General features: G+C 47.3%; 1 protein-coding gene across 4 annotated transcripts in view; it reads right to left on the bottom strand.

Moving 5' to 3' along the window:
- ONECUT1 (one cut homeobox 1) overlaps nt 1-19261 on the bottom strand; it is a 43882-nt gene extending 24621 nt beyond the window's left edge. For 2 of the 4 annotated variants that reach the window (XM_004755391.2, XM_013057662.2), the window contains exon 1: nt 17684-19261. In XM_004755391.2, coding sequence (XP_004755448.1) covers nt 17684-18788 — 1105 coding nt within the window. In that variant the 5' untranslated portion in view covers nt 18789-19261. Of the gene's footprint in view, nt 1-8436; nt 9816-14020; nt 14891-17683 lie in introns of those variants that run through there. The other 2 variants (XM_004755395.2, XM_004755394.3) reach the window with 2 other exon arrangements.
- Nucleotides 19262-19507: the final 246 nt, after the last annotated feature.

The following is a 19507-nucleotide window of genomic DNA, read 5'->3' on the forward strand; positions in this document are numbered from 1 at the left end:
TTCCTAATCTAAATCTAAATCCATGGGGAATTTTGAAAAGAAATAGGGTTTTGCAGCACCTTAAAGTATCTCCCCACAAATTGCTTATTAGTTGTAAGAAAGGGAAAAAAAATACCAACTCACAAGTGATTATACAGCGGAGAAACTTAGCAACAGCTTGACTGGGTGATCGAAATGAACTCACCAGTCAAGGGAGGGACAGACAGACATTGGGCCTCTAGATGTGATCCTTGAGAAGGACACACCTCACCCATGCAGCTTTCTGGGTAAGAAACCATCACCTCAATCCTTTCATGTGGAAACATCCATCAAACACAAAATGAGAGGGGCGCCTGGGTGGCCAGTGGGTCAAAGCCTCTGCCTTTGTCTTGGATCATGATCCCAGGGTCCTGGGATCAAGCCCTGGATCGAGCCTTGCATCGGACTCTCTGCTCAGCAGGGAGCCTACTTCTTCCTCTCTCTCTGCCTGCCTCTCTGCCTACTTGAGATCTCTCTCTGTCAAATAAATAAATAAAATATAACAAAACAAAACAAAAACACAAAATGAGAAATATCTTTTCTTCAAAAAGTGGGGATTGGGGACATGTGGGTGGTTTTTGGTTAAGCATCTGCCTTCGGGTCAAGTCATATCTCAGGGTCCTTGGGATGGAGGCCCCAGTCGGGCTTCCTGCTCAGCGGGAAGCCTGCTTCTCTCCCTTTGCCTGCTGATCCCCCTACTGGTGTGCTCTCTTTCTCTCTCTCTCTGGTAAATAAATAAAAATTTTAAAAAGTAGGGATCTGATTCACAGACCTGTACCCCTGGGGCTAATAATACAATATATGTTAATAAAAAAATAAAAATAAACAGTGGGGATCATATGCTGCCAACATGTTGGTATTATAAAAGGTAAAGAAAGACTGTGGAATTGTTTCAGATCAAAGAAGAAAGGAGATATGACAGCTCACCTCAGGACAGGATCCTGTCTTGGAGGAGAATAATGCTATATAGGACATTACTGGGTAAACTAATGAAAGTGAACTTTAGTTGCATAAGGGAATAGCCTTACTCCTGGAAATACACAAAGGGACCAGATGGATGTAGCTTACCCTCAAATGGTCCATGACAAAAATTTCTCTGTGTGTATGTGTATGTACATGAGAAAGAGACAGAGAGCAAGCATGAACAGATGACCATGTGTGCGCGTATGATAAAGCAAATGGGGTAAAATGCTAACAGCTGGTCAACCAGTCCTGTTAACAGTTGGGAAAATGGTATACGGATGTTCTTTGGATTATTTTTTTTAAAAAACTTGAAATAATTTCCAAAAAAATTTTTTTTTTTAAATCAAGCTTTTGGATAATAATTAATGACACTGTCAGGCACCTGGGTGGCTCACTTGGTTAAGCCTCTGCCTTTGGCTCAGGTCATGATCTCAGGGTCCTGGGATCAAGCCCCGAATCGGGCTCTCTGCTCAGCAGGGAGCACCTTCCCTTCCTCTCTCTCTGCCTGCCTCTCTGCCTACTTGTGATCTCTCTCTCTCTGTCAAAGAAGTAAATAATAAAATTTTAAAAAATATTTAATGACACTGTCAATTATAAATTCTCTATGAGCTCAATTTTGTGAAAAATAAAAATTTCATGTATCTCTATCTTTGTACTTTTATGTATTTATTTAAAAGATTTTATTTATTTGGTGTGTCCACGAGAGAGAGAACGCACAAGCAGGAGGAGGGGCAGAAAGAGAGGGGGAAGCAGACTCCCCGCTGTGCAGGGAGCCCAACACAGGGCTCTATCCCAGGACCCTGGGATCATGACCCCAGTGGAAGGCAGATGCCTAACTGACTGAACCACCCAGACACTCCCCTATTTTTTTTTTCTTTAAACATCTTTATTTTAGAGAGGGATAGTGTGTGTGTGTGTGTGTGTGTGTGTGTGCGCACGCGTATGCGTGTGTGTGAGCAGCTGGGGCAGGGAGTGGGGCATGTGGCAAAGGTAAAGGGTGAGAGAAACTCAAGCAGGCTCCACCCTGAGTGCACAGTCCCCCCTGGGACTTGATCTGAAGATCCTGAGATCAGGACCTGAGCTGAAACCAAGAGCCAGGTGCTTAACCAACTGTACCACCAGGTGCCCCTATCTTTGTACTTTTAAAAAGCAAGAAGGAAACAAGCCAGAAAATCACAGGTACCATCTCTGGTTTATGGAGTGGATAATTTGAGTTTGTTGTATGGTTTATAATGTTTCAGATTTTCCAAAGCTTCTACATCTAGCATGTATTACTTTAATAACTAGAGAAAAATTATTTTTAAAGTAGTAAAACAAATAATCAGTAATGTTTTTTATATGATGCTTCTGACTGCTGTGTCATTCATTAGAGCAGAGGGAACTGTCTTTGTCCTTCTTTGTCCATCTCTTCTGTCCTGCAAATCACCAACATCTTGTCTATTCGTATCTGCTAAATGAATGCATGCTGGTCCTGAGCTGTTTGGGAGGGAGAGGGATGACAGAATTATCAGGGATTTTTATTGTCTCCATTATTCTTTTATGTATTTTCAAATGTTCTACCATAAATTTAATAATATGGGATTTTTAATTTAAAAGTTATAAATTAGTATGTATGTATCATCCCATTGAGGAAAGATTAGAAGGATATTCACGAAAAGGGGGGGTTATCTCTGAGTGGGGGTTTTATGGGTGATTCTTGTCATCCTTTTCCTTGATTAACATTAATACTTTATTTTTTAAAAGATTTTATTTATTTACTTGACAGAAAGGGGGAGAGAGAGCACAAACAGGGGGAGTGGCAGGCAGAGGGAGAAGCAGGCTTCCCACTGAGCTGAGAGCCCAACTCAGGGCTCAATCCCAGGACCCTGGGATCACAACTTGAGCTGAAGGCAGATGCTTAACTGACTCAGCCACCCAGGTGCTCAAACATTAATACTTTACAAAGGAGTTTTGTTTTATTTTGTTTTTTTGAGATAATTGGAATTAAAAAGCATAAGATACAGAGCGCCTGGGTGGCTCAGTCGTGTCTGTCTTTAGCTCAAGTCATGATCCCAGGATCCTGGGATTGAGCTGCATCAGGCTTCTGCTTACCAGGGAGTCTGCTCCTCCCTCTGACCCTCTTCCTGCTTGTGTTTGTTGTCTCTCTCAAATAAATAAATAACATAAAATCTTTTAAATAAAATAAGACACAGAGTGATTGGACACAGTAGGAAGGCACCACATCGTAAAAAACATATTTACTGGGGTACCTGAGTGGCTCAGTGGGTTAAAGCGTCTGCCTTCAGCTCGGGTCATGATCTCAGGGTCCTGGGATCAAGCCCCACATCCAGCTCTCTGCTCAGCAGGGAGCCTGCTTCCTTTTCCTCCTCTTTCTTTCTCTCTCTCTGCCTGCCTCTCTGCCTACTTGTGATCTCTATCTGTCAAATAAATAAATAAAATCTTTAAAAAAACATATTTACTAAAGCTATGTCAGGACAAATGCAGGATCTAAGAATATATATATATATATATTCTTATATATATATGTGTGTGTGTGTGTGTGTATACACACATATATAGTACAATAACTAACTCACTGAAAAAAAATTTATTGTGTTGAAGGTAGTGTTTTAAAATGATACAATAGTTGTATTGGGGTATTGTATTTTTTTTTTTAAGATCTTTTATATATTTGAGAGAGAGAGAGAGAGAAGTCAGCGGGAGAAGCAGACTCCCTGCCAAGCAGGGAGCCCCATGTAGGACTCGATCCTAGGACTCCAGGATCATGACCCAAGCCGAAGGCAGACATTTAACCAACTGAGCCACCCAGGCGCCCAGGTATTGTATTATTTTAAAGTAGGGAGGCAAGGTGGTAGATAAGCTTAAATTTTGAACAACTTTCCTACATTAAGTTGTCTTTCATGAAAGAGCTAGAACCTCCACTGAAGCACTTGAGACCACGTTCAACATACCCGGAAGGGTAGTCACCCTGTGCTACTCCTTAATTGCAATATTCAGATAATTTCACTGGGCAGCACCTTGCCGAGTATGTAAATACGTTTCTAGGAAAGCAACTGTCGGTAAACAGAGCAGAATAAAGGAAACAAGAAGCATTCACTCTTCTTCCTAGAAGTTCTTATTTGGAAAAAAAAAATACCTAAGAAACTGGTAAGAAGGGTTGCCTCTAGAAAGGGGGGCTGGGTACTGAGGAATAGATGATGAGAACTTCATTTTCTCTATCTACCATTCTATGTTGTTTAACTTTCAAAACATGATGTGCACATAGCACATACTCAAAAATAAACATTAATTTAAAATAATTCTTTAAAAAATTGGGGTTCATGGGGCAACAACTATGTAAACTAGATTAGAGAAAAACAAAATTTGACATTGGAGGGGTTCCTTCTTATCCCAAACTAATGTGAAGTGACAAAATCCAAGACTTGGCAACACCTGCCCGCCCTCCAACATATTTGTGCTTCCATTCCCTGCGTATTGGCTTTGCTGCCCTCCTGTTACAGGGGACTGCTTTTGTTTTTCTGCTAGCAGGAACAGATTTGGGCTAACCTTGGACACTGGTTCTTCAAGGCTCATGTGGGCCCAATGCAGGCAGCTGGCTGGAATGAAAGCACTCATCTCTATCCACCGGCACTGGGAATTAAAAACAAGACCCAATGGACTGAACCCACAATCGTCACCTCATTAGCATGATGCTGACATCATGTCTCCCCCACATATACCTTTATGGCTAAAGGTATATCCAAGCACCCAGCTTTCTAAATCAAAACCACAGGAGTCTGTTCCTCTCTCATTTTTGTTCTCCACAATGTCTTCCCAATTTTACTTTAGATAGATCTCTCAAATTTTGCCCACCCATTTTCTCCACCTTTTCTGATAATGACACGCAATCAGACTCTCATAATCTATTTCCACCCCATCCTAGCTAGTTTCTTGTTATTGCTCTTCTATTATCTCACTCAAGTTTTCTTTCAAAAGCATACATCATCTGACAACTTCATTCCACTATATATTATATCAGGATCTATCTATATGTATCTATTTTTCTACCTATAAAGTTATGGAACTATAGATTACTCCAGAAAAATGGTAAAATAACTAAAATAAAATAAAGGTCACCTGCCCTTAAATTCTCAATATCAATGTCCTAATTCTCAACTTGGAGTAATATTAGAATCACCTGGGAATTTGTTTATGTGAGAGAAAGAGCAAGAGCTTGCAGGTGCTTGTGCTTATTGGGGGTGGGATAGGGGAAGGGCGGGAGAGAATCCTCAGCAGACTCCCCCAGGAACAAGAAGCCAGGAGCTGAAGGTGGGGTTCCATGTGGGGGGATCGTTGGGGGTACTGGGGGGCTTGATGCTGGGCTTTACTTGGGGCTTGTCAATCTCATGCTCCGTGAGAGCATGGCTTGGGTTGAAACCAAGAATTGGACGCTCAATTGACTGAGCCATGCAGGCACCCCTCATCTGGCAAGCTTTTTAACCAACACATAATCTTCTTCCCACCCTTCCTCCACCAATCTGATTTGCACTCTTAGAGGAATAGAAAACCCTCTTCCCTCTCCTCCCCAGCACTGAAACCCTGGAGAACACTTTTGCTGTTGTTGTTTTTAAGATTTTATTTATTTTCGAGAGAAAGAGAGCATGCTCATGAGCCAGGGGAAGGGGCAGAGGGAGAAGCAGACTCTCCATTGAGCAGGGAGCCTAATGAGGGACTTGATCCCAGGACCCTGGGATCAGGGACAGAGCCGAAGGCAGACACTTAACCCACTGAGCCACCCAGGTGCCTGAGAACACCTTTGTTATTGACGGAAAAGTATTATGTCACTTAGCTATGCTAGGGAAGAAACAAGCTTTCAGCTATATAGTAATTCAGATTCTAGAAATCTTCAGCAGAACATATTTCAACCAGGGCCTCCACACATACTGCTGTTCCTTCTGTCTGTGGACCTCTTCTTCCATTTCTGACTCAAGTCCTATTCATTTTCCAGATCTTCAAAACTGTCCTTTCGTCACACCCCATTCTCTTTATTGGCACACACACACATACACACACAAAACAATCAAGAAGGAAACGAACAGCTATTTGTCTCTCTTCCCCACTAGACAGTGAATCTTAAGGGACAAGTCGGCTGTATATACCTTCTCCAGTACTGAGCACATCAGTGTTGTAGCTGGAACTCGAATGAAAAACAAACCTCTCTTTCCATATCTAATGAAATTTCTTCTCTCACTTCTTTTTCAAAGTTTTTATTTAAATTCCAATTAGTTACATACAGTGTAATACTAGTTTCAGGTATACAATAGAGTGATTGAACACTTGCATACATCACCCTGTGCTCATCACGGCAAGTGCACTCCTCCATCCCCATCGCCTACTTCATCCTTTCCTGGCTCGCTCCCCTCCGATAACCAGCAGTTCGTTCTCTATAGTTAAGGGTCTGTTTCTTGATTTGTCCCTCTTTTTTCCCCGTTGCTCATTTGTTTTGTTTCTTAAATTCCACATAGGAGTGAAATCATATGGTATTTGTGTTTCTCTGACTGACTTATCTCACTTAGCATAATATGCTCTGGCTCCAACCAGGTCATTGCAAATGGCAAGATTTCATTCTTTTTTATGGCTGAGTAATATTCCATTGTATGTGCGTACCACATCTTCCTTTAAAAAATATTTTATTATTTATTTTTAGAAAGAGATAAAGAGTGTGCAAGTGGGTGGGGGATAGGTAGAGGGAGAGAGAGTATGCTAAGCAGGTTCCATGCCCAGTGTGGAGCCTGATGCAGGGCTCAATCTCGTGATCCTGAGATCATGGACCTGAGATGAAATCAAGAGTCAGATGCTTAACTAACTGAGCCACCCAGGCGCCCTCATGTCGCTTCTTTGTTGTCCATTCATCAGTTGATGGACACTTGGGTTGTTTCCATAATTTGGCTCTTGTAGAAAGTGCTGTGACAAACTCTTCTTTTCACTTCTTATGTCCTGTCCACAACTGGCAGAACATAATTTCTAGGAGGGCTGATGTTTAGTATGTGGCTAGGAACTGTGTACAAATGCTGCTGGGTTTGTCTGGTCCAAGCTGTTTGGGTTGGAGAGCCAAGAAAAAAAATCTTTTCCTCCCCAATGTTAAAATTAAAAATATTTACCTCCAGGAACAATACTGGATATTTAAGATAGGAAGCCTAGTAACAAAATGAACATTTGTGAGGGCAGCATCCAACAAAAGAACAGCAACATCACTGGCTTTTCAAGCTACTTATCTTCTAACCTTCCCCAACCGGGAATAACTCTGGAATCTGAGTTTATTATTCATTTGTTTTTTGAAAATAGCTTTACCACATTTTTAAGTATCTCCAAACAATAAATTGTTCAGCACTGTTTGCTTTTGAGCTTTGGAAAAGTGGTATTGTTTTGATGTGTGACGGTCCATGGCTTTTCTTTTAATTCAACTATGTTCCTAAGACTTGTATATAGCTGTGGTCCATTCATTTGCATTGCAGTATACTACTGCATTACACGAATATATCACAATTTATATGTCCTTGTCAGTGAATGCTTGGGATGTTTCTGGCTTCTTTGCTCTTATGACCAATTCTGCTACAGTCTTGTACACATCTCCAGCAGCATCTGTGAGTTTACCTAGGGTATATGCCAAAGAGTAAAACCACTGGATAGGTGTAGGTTCAGGGTTATGAAACAATGTCGAATTATCTTTTGAAGCAATGGTCCAAATTTACATTCCCAACCAGCCAGCAGTGTACAAATTCCTGTTGATTCAAATCCTCACCAATAGCTTGTATTATTAGGACATGGGAATTGGAATGTCAGACTGTAGCATTTTTTGTGCCAGAAGGTGGCACTCCTGACGGGACGGGCTGCTTTCTCTTGACCATGTGACAGTAGAGCCTGACCTGAGACCTTGCCTAAGAGATGAGCCCCTGAAGCTTACACTTCATTGAATCCTGACTTTGGGACAGTGCACTAAATAGAGACAAAAGACTTTGCGGTGGATACACAGGCATCCCAGAAGGCAATCAATCATAGAATGTGGGACCTGGAAGGGCCCTAAGGCCAAATCCTTCATTCTATATTTAAGGAGACTAAGGGCCCAGACAGGGTAAATGACAAGTTCTCTGAGCTAATTAGTCTGAGAACTTGTCTCTGGGGCTTTTGGTTCTTAGTCCAGGGTTTTTAACTTTAATTTGTTTGTTTATTTTAGTAATATAAAATGCCATAACCTGATTAAATTAATAATAACTGTAAGTATCCAAGTAATTGCCAATTTATTTATTTATTTAAAAATATTTTATTTATTTGACAGACAAAGGTCACAAGCAGGCAGAGAGGCAGGCAGAGAGAGAGGGGATGCAGGCTCTTTACTGAGCAGAGAGCCAGGTGTGGGACTCGATCCCAGGACTCTGAGATCATGACCTAAGCTGAAGTCAGAGGGTTAACCCACTGAGCCACCCAGGCGCCCCGCCAATTTATTTTTTAAACGTAGTGGTTTGACTTGTGTAACTGATGAATATAGTAACTTTAAAGTCTTTGCTTATGAGGCAAACAGGGATAATATTTAAGTCCAATGAGATAAATAGGGGAAAGATGTAATCTCCACAATTATGATTTTCAGTATGCAAATTTAACAGGGCTAAAAGACACCTATCTCCTGGTGAAAATAATCTTCAGTTTTATGACTGACCATCTTCATCCTTGATCATCCTCCGCACCCTGGACAAATGCTGAGCACCACCTTAGGAAGCCATTTTTATGAGGAAGGCAAGCTTCAGATCCAGTTGTTTCAATTCATCTCTCTCTAATGAGCTCTCATAATCAAGCTACCATAAGAGGCTGGGAATTATTTGTGGACGTTATGGTAAAATAGCCTTAGTAACTTGAGGGTTTATAATCTTAGATGACTTTACGTGAGAATGTAGAAAAATACTGAAAAAAGGCCGATTTGCATCTGAGGTATACTTAGCAATCTTCAGAGTGTGCATAACAATCAAACGTGGCAGGATTCCATGCAGAGGAATTTGTCCTCTGGAGTCAAAGGCAGTAAAAGTGGATTTAGGGAAGGGGAGAAGGACTGCTTACTTGGAAGGGAGCTTCTGTGAAGGGATGTGGCCTCAGAATCCTTCAGAAGACATTTTCATTCTGGAGCTGCTGACTTCAGGAATTCCCTCCCCAGCCCCACCCTGCCTAGCTCCTCCTCATGCTGAGACTCCATTTACCACGTAAAAATATCTTTTGGTTTAACAATGTCTGTAGGCTGGCAATAAAGGCTTTCTGTGAGGTGTCCTTTTTAAATGGGGGAGCTGCTTACTATTTTGGGGTGGGGGGCTTAGAAGGAAAGAAGACCAAGAAATTTTGCTGGGACTGCAGACCGAACTACTGAGGTGATCTTGGTTCCGGTTTTCCTCCTAGCAGTCATTTTAATCAGCACTTCCCCTACTTAATGAGCTTGCAATGCCATTACATAATCACCCGGCTCGCTGGATTAATGATGAAAAGAGGAACTGATTTTTCCAGTTGCATCATTTGAAGTAAATGTTAACTTTCTTTCTGAGTCCTTAGTTAACCGCATTAGTGTGACAAATATGTCTTTGTCTAGCATAAGTAATTAGAATTTAATCACTTTAACTGCATCTTAATTATCCTAAATGAATTGGAAGGACATTTAATAGCAAAGATTAAATTGCCTTAATGAACGATTTTTGTGACTCCATCAATACTTGAATCCCGTTAGCCACTCCTCTCACGAACTTCACCTGCAGTGAGCATGGAGGTCACTAGGTGGCGCGCTTCGATCGTTTATTTATTTAATTTCCAGGGCCATTGATCTGTTTCAGGAGACAACAGGAAAGAAAGCGAAAATCTCATAGTTTATTGTGTTCTTTTGATAACCTCTCTTTGGGACTATGAGATCATCACCAGATGCAAAAACGAAAGTAGTGATTTCAGAAACTGTCCACTCTGAGTACCCTATGGCATATGCAAAGGAAGATGAGAGACACCGGATAACTGGAAACACCTAGTGTTTGAGGGAAATTCTAAGTTGGATGACTGCCAATTTATACACAGAGTTTTAGTTAATTTATTATTTTTTGTGTACAAAGTCCTAAAACGTGAGTAGCAGGCAAGCTTGGGATAGCAAGACAGGCAATGATCTGAAGCAAAGAAATCTAACTGCTGTGCAAATGAAGATCTCAGAACACCAATGCCTGAAAATATGGGAGGTTTGGGTCTTTGGGCCCTCCTTCAGGCAGGAGTTCCAATGGGCCAGTCCTACCCAGAGAACACATCCAATGATTGGGTCTTGCCCACCAATAATTGTTTAAGTGAACAAATGGACAGGGAGACCTCGGTTGCATGTCTAGCTCTCATACTGCCCTACATTGCCTCTGGCTGCTTCTTCAAAAGACAGCAATAAAAGTTCTCTCTTATGAGTCTTGAGTAAAAAACAAATAAGTTTCCATAAGTAACCTTCCTTGTGAGTCGCAAAGGAATATACACACTCTCCACTAGCAAGACCTTTACTATGCAGACACTTTCTAGATCAGGTGTTTATGACAATAAATCGGACACCTCCACATTCTAGGTCCACTGACCTGGTGGACCTGTACTAGTAGGCACAGGGTGGAAAGTAAGAGCGTTCTGTGCTTTGAGCTGGGCAAGCTGACTTCAGGATATCACTGCTTTCCAGTTGTGTTACCAGAGATAAGTTATGTAACCTTAATGAACATAGAAAGAGGGAAAATAATAGTAACTACCACATAAACTAGTGGTTCCCCAACTTTGCTGCTCAATTAAATCACCTCAGAGCTTTTAAAAATCCCAATGCCTAGGTCAGGCCCTGGATTTTAGCTAGAAATCATATTTGTAAAGGTCCCTAAGTGATTCAAAAGTGGAGCAAGATTTGGGAGCCACTGAAATAGAATATTAAATTAGATCATATATGTCCCAGTACAGTACCCGACTAATAGGATGTACAGAACAGATATAAGTTCTTTCCTTATCAATTGCCATGACAAACTGGATGGGTAGTATTTCAGGGACTGGTTCCATTCAGCTGGGAGGTTTACCAGATTGTCTCATCTAAAGGAGAAGAAAGATTCTAGAAGCTAGTATTTTTCCAACTTTATGATAATGTAACACTTTCTGGGAGAAACACAAAGTAGATGATTCTATAGCAAGACTCAGTAATAAAACATAAGTTCCTATGTTTGCATCAAATCATTAGACTGCCTTGTGATTGGTCTAGTCACATAATCCAATCCTATCACTTCAGGAGGAAATTAAACCTCTTAGTATTAAGTTATTTGTCACAAAATAAAAACCTGTGAAAATCTATTGATAGAAGACAGGAATTTATGATTGTGCAATAAATTCACAAACATAAGAAATCAGTTTTTTTGTTTTACTGAACATTATGAGGCTGACACTTCTCATGTAGAAATAATGTGGTTTTCTTCTCCCAAAAGTGCTTATTCATCTTATTTAAATAGAGACATAAAGAAAATAGCATTTAATGAATACTTGTTGAATGCTTTTGTCAGAATTATGAGAAATCTATCCTAACTACCATGAGTTCTATAAGACCCTTCTTCTATTGCTACCATAGGCTGGGGACCATTCCATTTTATCAAGAGTGTGGAAATTCTGCTGTTTTAACTGAAATGAAACTAGTCATTTCTCATCAAGGCTTCTTGGCTGAATTAAAGCATTAATCTGGTGTTTATTCTAATATGCAGAGTTTACAAAGAGCACTGAGCACTTAATTGAAGGGCAAGGCTTCTAACAATGGATTTTGAGGAGCAAGACAGAGAGAACCATTTTTTAAATTACCCAACTCCATCAGATTTGAGGATTTTCTTTTGTACAGGAAATCAAGAATAAATTTTACCAATACACCCTGTAAGAACTATTTTTTCTGAGAACTTTGAGTAGCAATGTCCTTTTGATTAGCTGAATTTGCCACGAAGGTGGAAATGATGACATCAAAACAGCTCATGTAACAACCTTCTTAAAGACCTCATAGATTAGAGATGACTATAGATTTTCCCCAGCACGGATCAAAGGGACTGAATTGAACGTTTTAGCTTAATGATCCAACCCCTGTCACACCCATAGGGACTCAAATTCCGATTTTATAAGCAGGTGTGCACGTGTACTCAGACATACACAGAAAAGCTGCCGGGGAGGGAGGAAAAGATCAATTATCGACAAAGACAGGTTTGATCTTTTTGATTACTTGACTGTGCTGGTGAATGTTCCTGGCGGGGCCTCGAGATTTCTCATGAACTTCAGAATATTAGCTATTAGTTCTCGCTTCCTTACTACAACTCTTCAAAGGCATTCTACCCACTTTCCAGCAGGAAAACGGGGCCAGCCTCGGGCTGGTGGGGTCCTGTCCAGGGTCCTGACGCTGCACCAGAGCTCCAGGCCAGTCGGCCTCCGCAGGCCCTTTCACCCACCCCACTCAAGAGGAAACAAAGCCCTCGGAGCTCAAAGCCTCAGGGCTGCCTCCTGACTCCTGTCAGTTAGCTAGAAGGGGAAACAACAAAACAAAGGAACCACTAATCCACGCTCCTAGGACTATATCCTCCAGCCCCAACCTCCTACTTGAGTCCCACCAGGGTCACCTTCTCTACTCTGACCCTGCTTTCCTCAAATAAAAACGTGCCAGCAAAAGTATAATTTGGATAGAAAGTCCAAACACGTATCTTGTTTAGAGAAGTCAGAGCTGGGGTGTAATGTGGGGGTTGGCAATTTTGTCTCATCACTGGGGTAATAACCAGACATTGTTGGAGACCAAGATATATTCCTCCTCCACACCCCTTTCGTACCAGAAAATAATTGTTGTTTTTAAATCAGCAGTAGAGCGACGTAAAAACAAAGCCACAGCAAGCATCCCTTTCCTCTCCACAGCTCACTGAACCAAGGGCTTCTCTGGTGGCAGGCGGCAGCCTGCAGGGGGCGTGCGAAGCTATCGCACCACACAGCCCATCAGGCTTCCCCATGGAGGGAATCTGGGAGGGCAGGATGCCAGCTCCCTGAAGGGCACTGAGGATCAAAGCATGAAGATGAAGTAAGATGCAGCCTGGGCTTTCAGTTATTTTGTTGCTAAAATTGGTATGTTTGGCACAGTCTGTCCCAAGTGCCAGTTGTCAAATAGCTATGGCAGCGCCTGGGTCTTTAGTGACCACTACAACCCTGGGGCCAGCGGGTTGCTCTGACTGACCCTAATCACCCTTTGGGCATTTCCAAGGGGCCTGTAGCTTGGGGCTGCACCCACTGGTGGGACCATCAGAATGGGGTTATTTGTCTCAGGTGGCCAGCCTGCTTGTGCTGACAATAGGGTCACCACACAATAACTACAAGACGACCTCAAGTTGTCAAACAGTGGGCTCCAATCTTCACCATATGCACACTTCTTAACACTAGGCATTCCTTTCCTCCCTTCCCTGGGGTTTGAGCTCGTGGGGAGTGCAAGAAGGAACAATTATCCCCAAACCCTCAAGGGATCAGGCGCAGGTGCAAAGGTCCATGGGGAACATTTTGGTGACTGGGGTGAGAAATTTTGGTTTCCTGCTGTGCTGCTGTGTGTGTGTTTGGTGGGGGGGTCCCCAGCCGACTCCCTGGGCACATGGCCACCATTCACCCTGAGGGGGTGGGGGTTCTTTTTGACTTCTCCTGACAACTGGCCACCCCCACCACAGCGTGTTGGGAGAAGGCCACACCAAGCCTTTTGGAGGCACCCCCTTCCCTCTGTTCTAACCCCCTCCCAGTCAGTCCCACTGGCTCAGGGGCTGTGAGGCTGGCTGCAGTTGGCCGCGCCCCACAGGCCCTTTGTTTGAACCAGAGCCGCTGGGAGCAGCTGCACCGTGTGAGAAGTGGGGCGAGAGGCAACCAGTCTGCTTGGGGCCTTCTCTTGGGCCCAGGAACCCTTCCAGTTTCTGAGTCCCAGTCCCAGTTTTCCTCCTGGCCCAGGAGTCTTTGAGATTTGAGAAAATGAGGTTCCCAATGCCCAACACTGCACTGCTACTTCTTGGCTAACTTGGCCCAGGGAATTGGGGGGGGGGGCAGTTGAAATGTCACCCGCCGGGATAAATATTAACAAAAAGCAAATGGACTTGCGTGGAGGCCAGTTATCAATCAACCAGACCGCAAGGCCACTTATGGCAAACACAACCCAGGTTGGTCCCTGTGAGACTTTCTCATGGCCACCTCCTGGCCGAACATCCCTCCTCTACCCCCACTCTCTCCCAGGCTCCAGTTCTCCTCCAGGTCTTTCCGGGGCAAATTCTAGATGGGAAAGGGGTGAAGTCCCGGGTGTGGGAGACTGGGCAGTCTCCCCAGGGCTGTTTGGAGGTACCCTTCCTTCAGGTACCTCAGAGTCGGAGGGGCCCAGCACCCACCTCTGCCCAACCCTCTGGGCCTTGCCTCCTCCGTATGCGGTGCTCTGCCCTCTGGTGGGTGCGTGTTGCAGCCTCTTCAGATGCTGACAGCTCCCCTACTGGGGCCAAAGCCTTCTGAAATCTTTAATTGGAAACTAATCTCTTCAAGTCTTAATAGGCGCCCACGTCAGAGGCGGAGGAGCCCACCCACCCATAGAGTGCGGCCCGCCCACCCCACCTCAGATGAGATGCGGCCCCCAGCCTAGCTGCACTGTACTTTAATGGGGCAGCAGCAAGATTACATTGAGGGAACACGTATTGATTTTTTTAAAGGTAGTTAATTTGATGAGAATTTCCTCCCATCTCCCACCAAGCCGATGTAATTTTGTAAGGAGAAGGCGCCTCCCCAAACATGCTGCCAAGTGTGGAGGTTTTGACTCTCCGCAACAGACTTCATGGAATCTCGGGTACAGGGAAGGGCATGGAGAAGCCACTCTGCCAGTGAGCGAAGGAGCCACCTGGAGGGGTAAGGACAAGGTGGAGGGGTCTTTAGAGCAGCAGCAAACCAAACTGCAAGGGACACCTCTGTGCATGGAGGCTGGTGGTGGGAATCCCCCTCCTCCAAGCAACGTCTCACAGCCTTGGCAAAAGTGCCCTGCAATGCGTTTGTTTAAGTCTGCGATCGAGCCTCCTCGGATCATCTGGAGAGTCTGGAAATGGCCTGATTCCCTCCTTACCCCATCTCCGAAATGAAAATATTAAAGGGACAGCTCATGGTTTTTCAGTGATTTTAAAATAGGTTGTGGTTCCTGAAGTGTAATGGGATTGATTCCGGTTGGGCTTGCTCTGCAAGTGCCCCCAACCCAGCCTTTCCCACCCGTTTAATTAATTAAAGAGAAGAAAATTAAACACTCGAAGCTCCATCTGGGTCCTAGGATGCAACTCCACCTGGGGGTGGGTGCCAAGTTTTGTGCTGCCAGAGTCTCCGATTTTCCTTTTATTATTATTTTCTTTTTTCCAAAGAAAAAGGCCGAGTGCCTCAGGCAAGCATGACTAGTCTTAGGCGGCTGGGTGCCAGACTTGTCACCCCTTCCATAGCCTCCTGGCTAGGGTGAGCACTGGCTGGCATGCCCACGCCTCCCACAGGAGGGTCACAGTGCTAGTGCTCCCACTTCAACAGCACCAAGGTGCCCACTCGTGTAGGTCAGACTGCAAGGCCGAGTTTCCAGGGTTGGGGGTCATCTCTGAACAGAACCTGTCAGTCTGATTTTCCAGGGAGCGACAGGGGCACTGGGGAGAGGCGGTCATTGAAGTCTCCAGCAAGCACCTTCGGGGTGCGGGGGGGGTGGGTCATGCTTCCCTGGGGGGATCGCTTTTCATTTCCAATCCTTTCCTCCATTTCTCCACACCCCACTGACAGGCCTATGTGAGCACTGCCTGGGCACAAGATTCTGAAGCTGGGCGTGAGGCTGACATGGGCTTGTAAAAAGCCGCTAGTTTGGGGCCGGCAGAGGCTGAGCAGTCAGGGAGAAGGGTATCCCTTTCTTCCACCCCTTCCTGAACCTGAGCTGCCCTCTGGTCTCTGTCAGCTTACGGGGGTGGGAGGCGATATGGTGGATGCACACAGGGCAGGGAATGGATTTGTGGGAGCCCCAGAGGACACCTTGTCAATCTCTCCCTTGCCTTCCTGTCCTCCTATCTCCACCTCGCCTAACTTCAGGCACAAGCTACAATAGCCTGCTGGGGATTTTGCTTGGAACCAGTGAGCACAGGGCTGGGCTGGAAAACCCTGGCCGGGCAGAGGCTCATGAACTCGACCCGCGGGAGGGAGGCCACCAGTGCCCAGACCCAAAGAGTGCTTTGGGCTTGGTTCCAGATCCAGCGGCAGGCTCCCTGGCACGCTGGCACCTGCCTCCCTCTAGCTTCTCATTGGCCCGCATGAGGTGGGGGAGGGGGTTTCGGCCTTTCGCTTTGATTTTAGACTGTGAAACGGCTCAGTGCCCCCGGCTCTGATCGGATTGACTGTCTCTCATTCTCCAGGGACGAATTAATGGAGAACGATCAGTTAATTAACAAACCCTCATTCCGGCTTTTACCTTTCTCTTGGCCAGGACTCAGGCCAGGGCACCAGGCTGAGACTGGGGCGGGGGGGTGGGGGGGAGTAGCACGGACCCAGGAGTCAATCAAGTCGGCAGGGTCTCATCAAACCGTGTCCGCCCTCAGCTGCCCTTGGCTCTACCTCCCCGTGTGTCCTTTGCCCTCAGGGGTCGCGGAATCAGCTTGAAATATCTGGTATGATTCAGACTGGGCTAAGCTGTCCCCTAGACCAGCTTCCCGGAGCCTTCCACGCACCTTGGCTTAGAGAGGCTAAGAAGGATAGGCGCTGTCTGTGCCGAGCCGCGGAGACCTTCCAGCTTAACTCCCGGGTTTTGGGGCCAGAAGACCTCTGCTCCAAGACTTGGGGGTCATGTTCACACTCCCACCCCCATACATGGAGATACATTCAAAACATAATGCAGAGAAATAAAACGAAATATGAAGTCGTAAATGAGTCGGCAGCAAAAGCGGTCCTTGGGCTCAGCTGCAAGCTCCCTCGCTGCCTCTCCGCCCTCACCCTTACCTCGGCACCATCTGCCTTCCTCTCTTTTCCACAGCCGGTTACCAGGGCAGATTGCTTGCTAACTCTTAAACAGCTTCGCTGCCAAACACACACCTTCCCGGGGGCTTCAGAACCTTCTGACGGAACTCTCAGAGAGGTTCCCTATCCCTCCCATTATTGCCTCGCGCCAAAAAAGTGTGTGTGTGTGTGTGGGGGGGGTGTCACCGCACCAAGTTCAGCCAAACATAGGCGTGCAGCTCCAGCACGCTCCAAACCAACTCCCGGGAATGTGCCGGGGGTAGGAGCGGGCAGTATCTGCGCACAGTTCCATGCAAGAATCGCCTCCCTCTTCCCAAACCGGGAGTGCCCAACTGAGAAGCGATGCACAGACCGTGTCCGGCCAGGTGCGGGGGTTTCTCTTAGTCTCTGGTGGCAACCGCTTCCAACACAGTCTCCGAGCACAAATGCGTCCCGCATTCGCTCAGGCAGTACCGGCGAGCTCCCGGAGCCTACCACAGCCCAATGTACAGAATCCTGGAGGAGACGGTCTGCTCCCAGGAGCCGACGCTAGGTCTACCAGGCCCAGGGAACTAGCCACCTCCCCTTGGGGAAAGGAGGATGGGATGATGCGTGCCCAGCTCTCTCTTTTTCCTTCTCTCTTGCAGTCTCTTTAGCCTCCCCAATCCCTTATCTCCCCACGCGCCCAGCTCACCTGCTAAGCGGAGTGCAGACATCCGCTGGAACTCCGGCTCTTGCAGCCACTTCCACATCCTCCGGAAGGTCTCCCGGCCGGACTTGAGTTTGCTCCAAGGTTTGGGGTTGCGCAGCAGGTCCGAGAGGGTCCCTTGGGAGCGGCAGAGCACCCTTTGCGCGAAGATGGCCTGTGGGATGCTGTAGCGCTTGAGCTCGGTGGTGATACGCTGCGCCACCTCTTTGGTATTGATCTCTTCCATCTGCCCTGAATTACTTCCATTGCTGACCTGTGCGCCGGTCACCGAAGGGTTGGGCTCCCGGGCTGTGCCCAGGAGCTGCCCGTGGCCTTGGGCGTTCAGGTGGGCGTGGGGATGGTGCGGAGGAAGGCCGTTGATGGGTACCATGCCGGCCGAGGTGGGCGTGAGGTGCTGCTCGCCGTGGCGGCCGAGCATGGCCGGATGGTGGGCTTCAAAGCCGTTCGGGGTGAGCATCTTGTCAGTGGGCATGGCGGCGCCCGGGTGGGCATAGTGAGGGAGCCCTTGCTGGGAGTTGTGGATGCCGCCGAGACCGGAGCTGGAGAGGGGCGAGAGGCTCTGGCCCATGCCGGCCACGTCCTTGTGGTAGGGGGTATACAGGTTATTCATGGAGGCCAACCCGCGCTCGTCCCGCATGAGCGTGAAGCTACCGCTCACATTGCCCGCCAGGCGCTGGTGGTGGTGCGGGTGGTGGTGGTGATGGTGGTGGTGGTGATGGTGAGGGAACTTGTCCGAGACGGTGGAGATGGGCGGCAGCGGCTGCAGAGGGGTTAAGGTGGTGTAGGTGGTGGGCATGCTCATACCTGGGGGAGTCTCGCAGGCCATGGTCATGGTCGGGTGCAGGGGGCCGGCCAGGCTGTGCTCGGGGGCCCGGTGGTGGTGGTGGTAATCGCCGCCGCCGCCACCGCCGTCCAGCAAGGACGCCATGCCCATGGAACGCGGGTGCGCGGGGGGCAGGTGGCTGCCACGGTGCGCCACGGAGCTTCGCGCGTGGGGGCTGCCGCCCAGGAGGTCGGCAGGAGCGGGCACCGGCTCATGGCTCACCCCGTGCAGCTCGCCGATCGCCTCCATGGTCAGCTGCGCGTTCATCGTGATCCGGGCGAGCGGGCGACGGACACAACATCGATGAGGCCGGGCAGAGGCGGCGAAGGGCGCACGCAGTCCGGTCTTCACATCGGCTGCCGGCGACTGTTGCCTGCCTTCCTTCCTTCCTCTCTCTGTGGGGTTCTGTCTCCCTCTCTGTGTGTCTCGCCTTCCCTCTTGCCCCCACCTTCCCCTCTGCGTCCTCGGCTTTTTTTTAAATATTAATTTCCAAAAAGGATCCGTGCCGTTGGGCGAGCGCGGAGCCCCCAGCCCGCCCGCCCCTGGGCCCCTCTCGCCCTTCTCCTTCTTAGAATTCTGAGGCCCCCGGCTCCCCTGACGCAGTCCGCGCGTCTTCCGCGGCTGCTGCTTGCCCGCGCCGCTGGCCAGCTCCAGCCATGGCTCGTTTACTGTTGCAGACTCTGTGGCCGCGGTTCCGCCGCCGCCGCCGCCGCCGATGCCGCCGCTGCCGCCGCCGCCGCCGCCGCCGCCGCGGCCCGCCCTCACTCCCGCCGGGCTCAGCGCGCAAGCGCGCGGCTCGGCCCCGCCCCCTCCGCCCCCGCGCGCGCGGCCCGTGACGTCCCTGTACAAATGATGAAGGGGGGTGCCGCGCCTTAACAGCGGCGCCGGATGGCCCTGGAGCGGCGCGCACGTGCGAAGGCCTGGCGTGGAGCGCGACCTGGGGCAGCCAACGCAGCCCCAGGAGACTTGGCGCACCTCTCGGCTCT

This window comes from Mustela putorius, unplaced genomic scaffold (assembly GCF_011764305.1).
Source record: "Mustela putorius furo isolate JIRA1106 unplaced genomic scaffold, ASM1176430v1.1 tig00003898_pilon_pilon_pilon, whole genome shotgun sequence".
In the NCBI taxonomy this organism is placed as follows: Eukaryota; Metazoa; Chordata; class Mammalia; order Carnivora; family Mustelidae; genus Mustela; species Mustela putorius.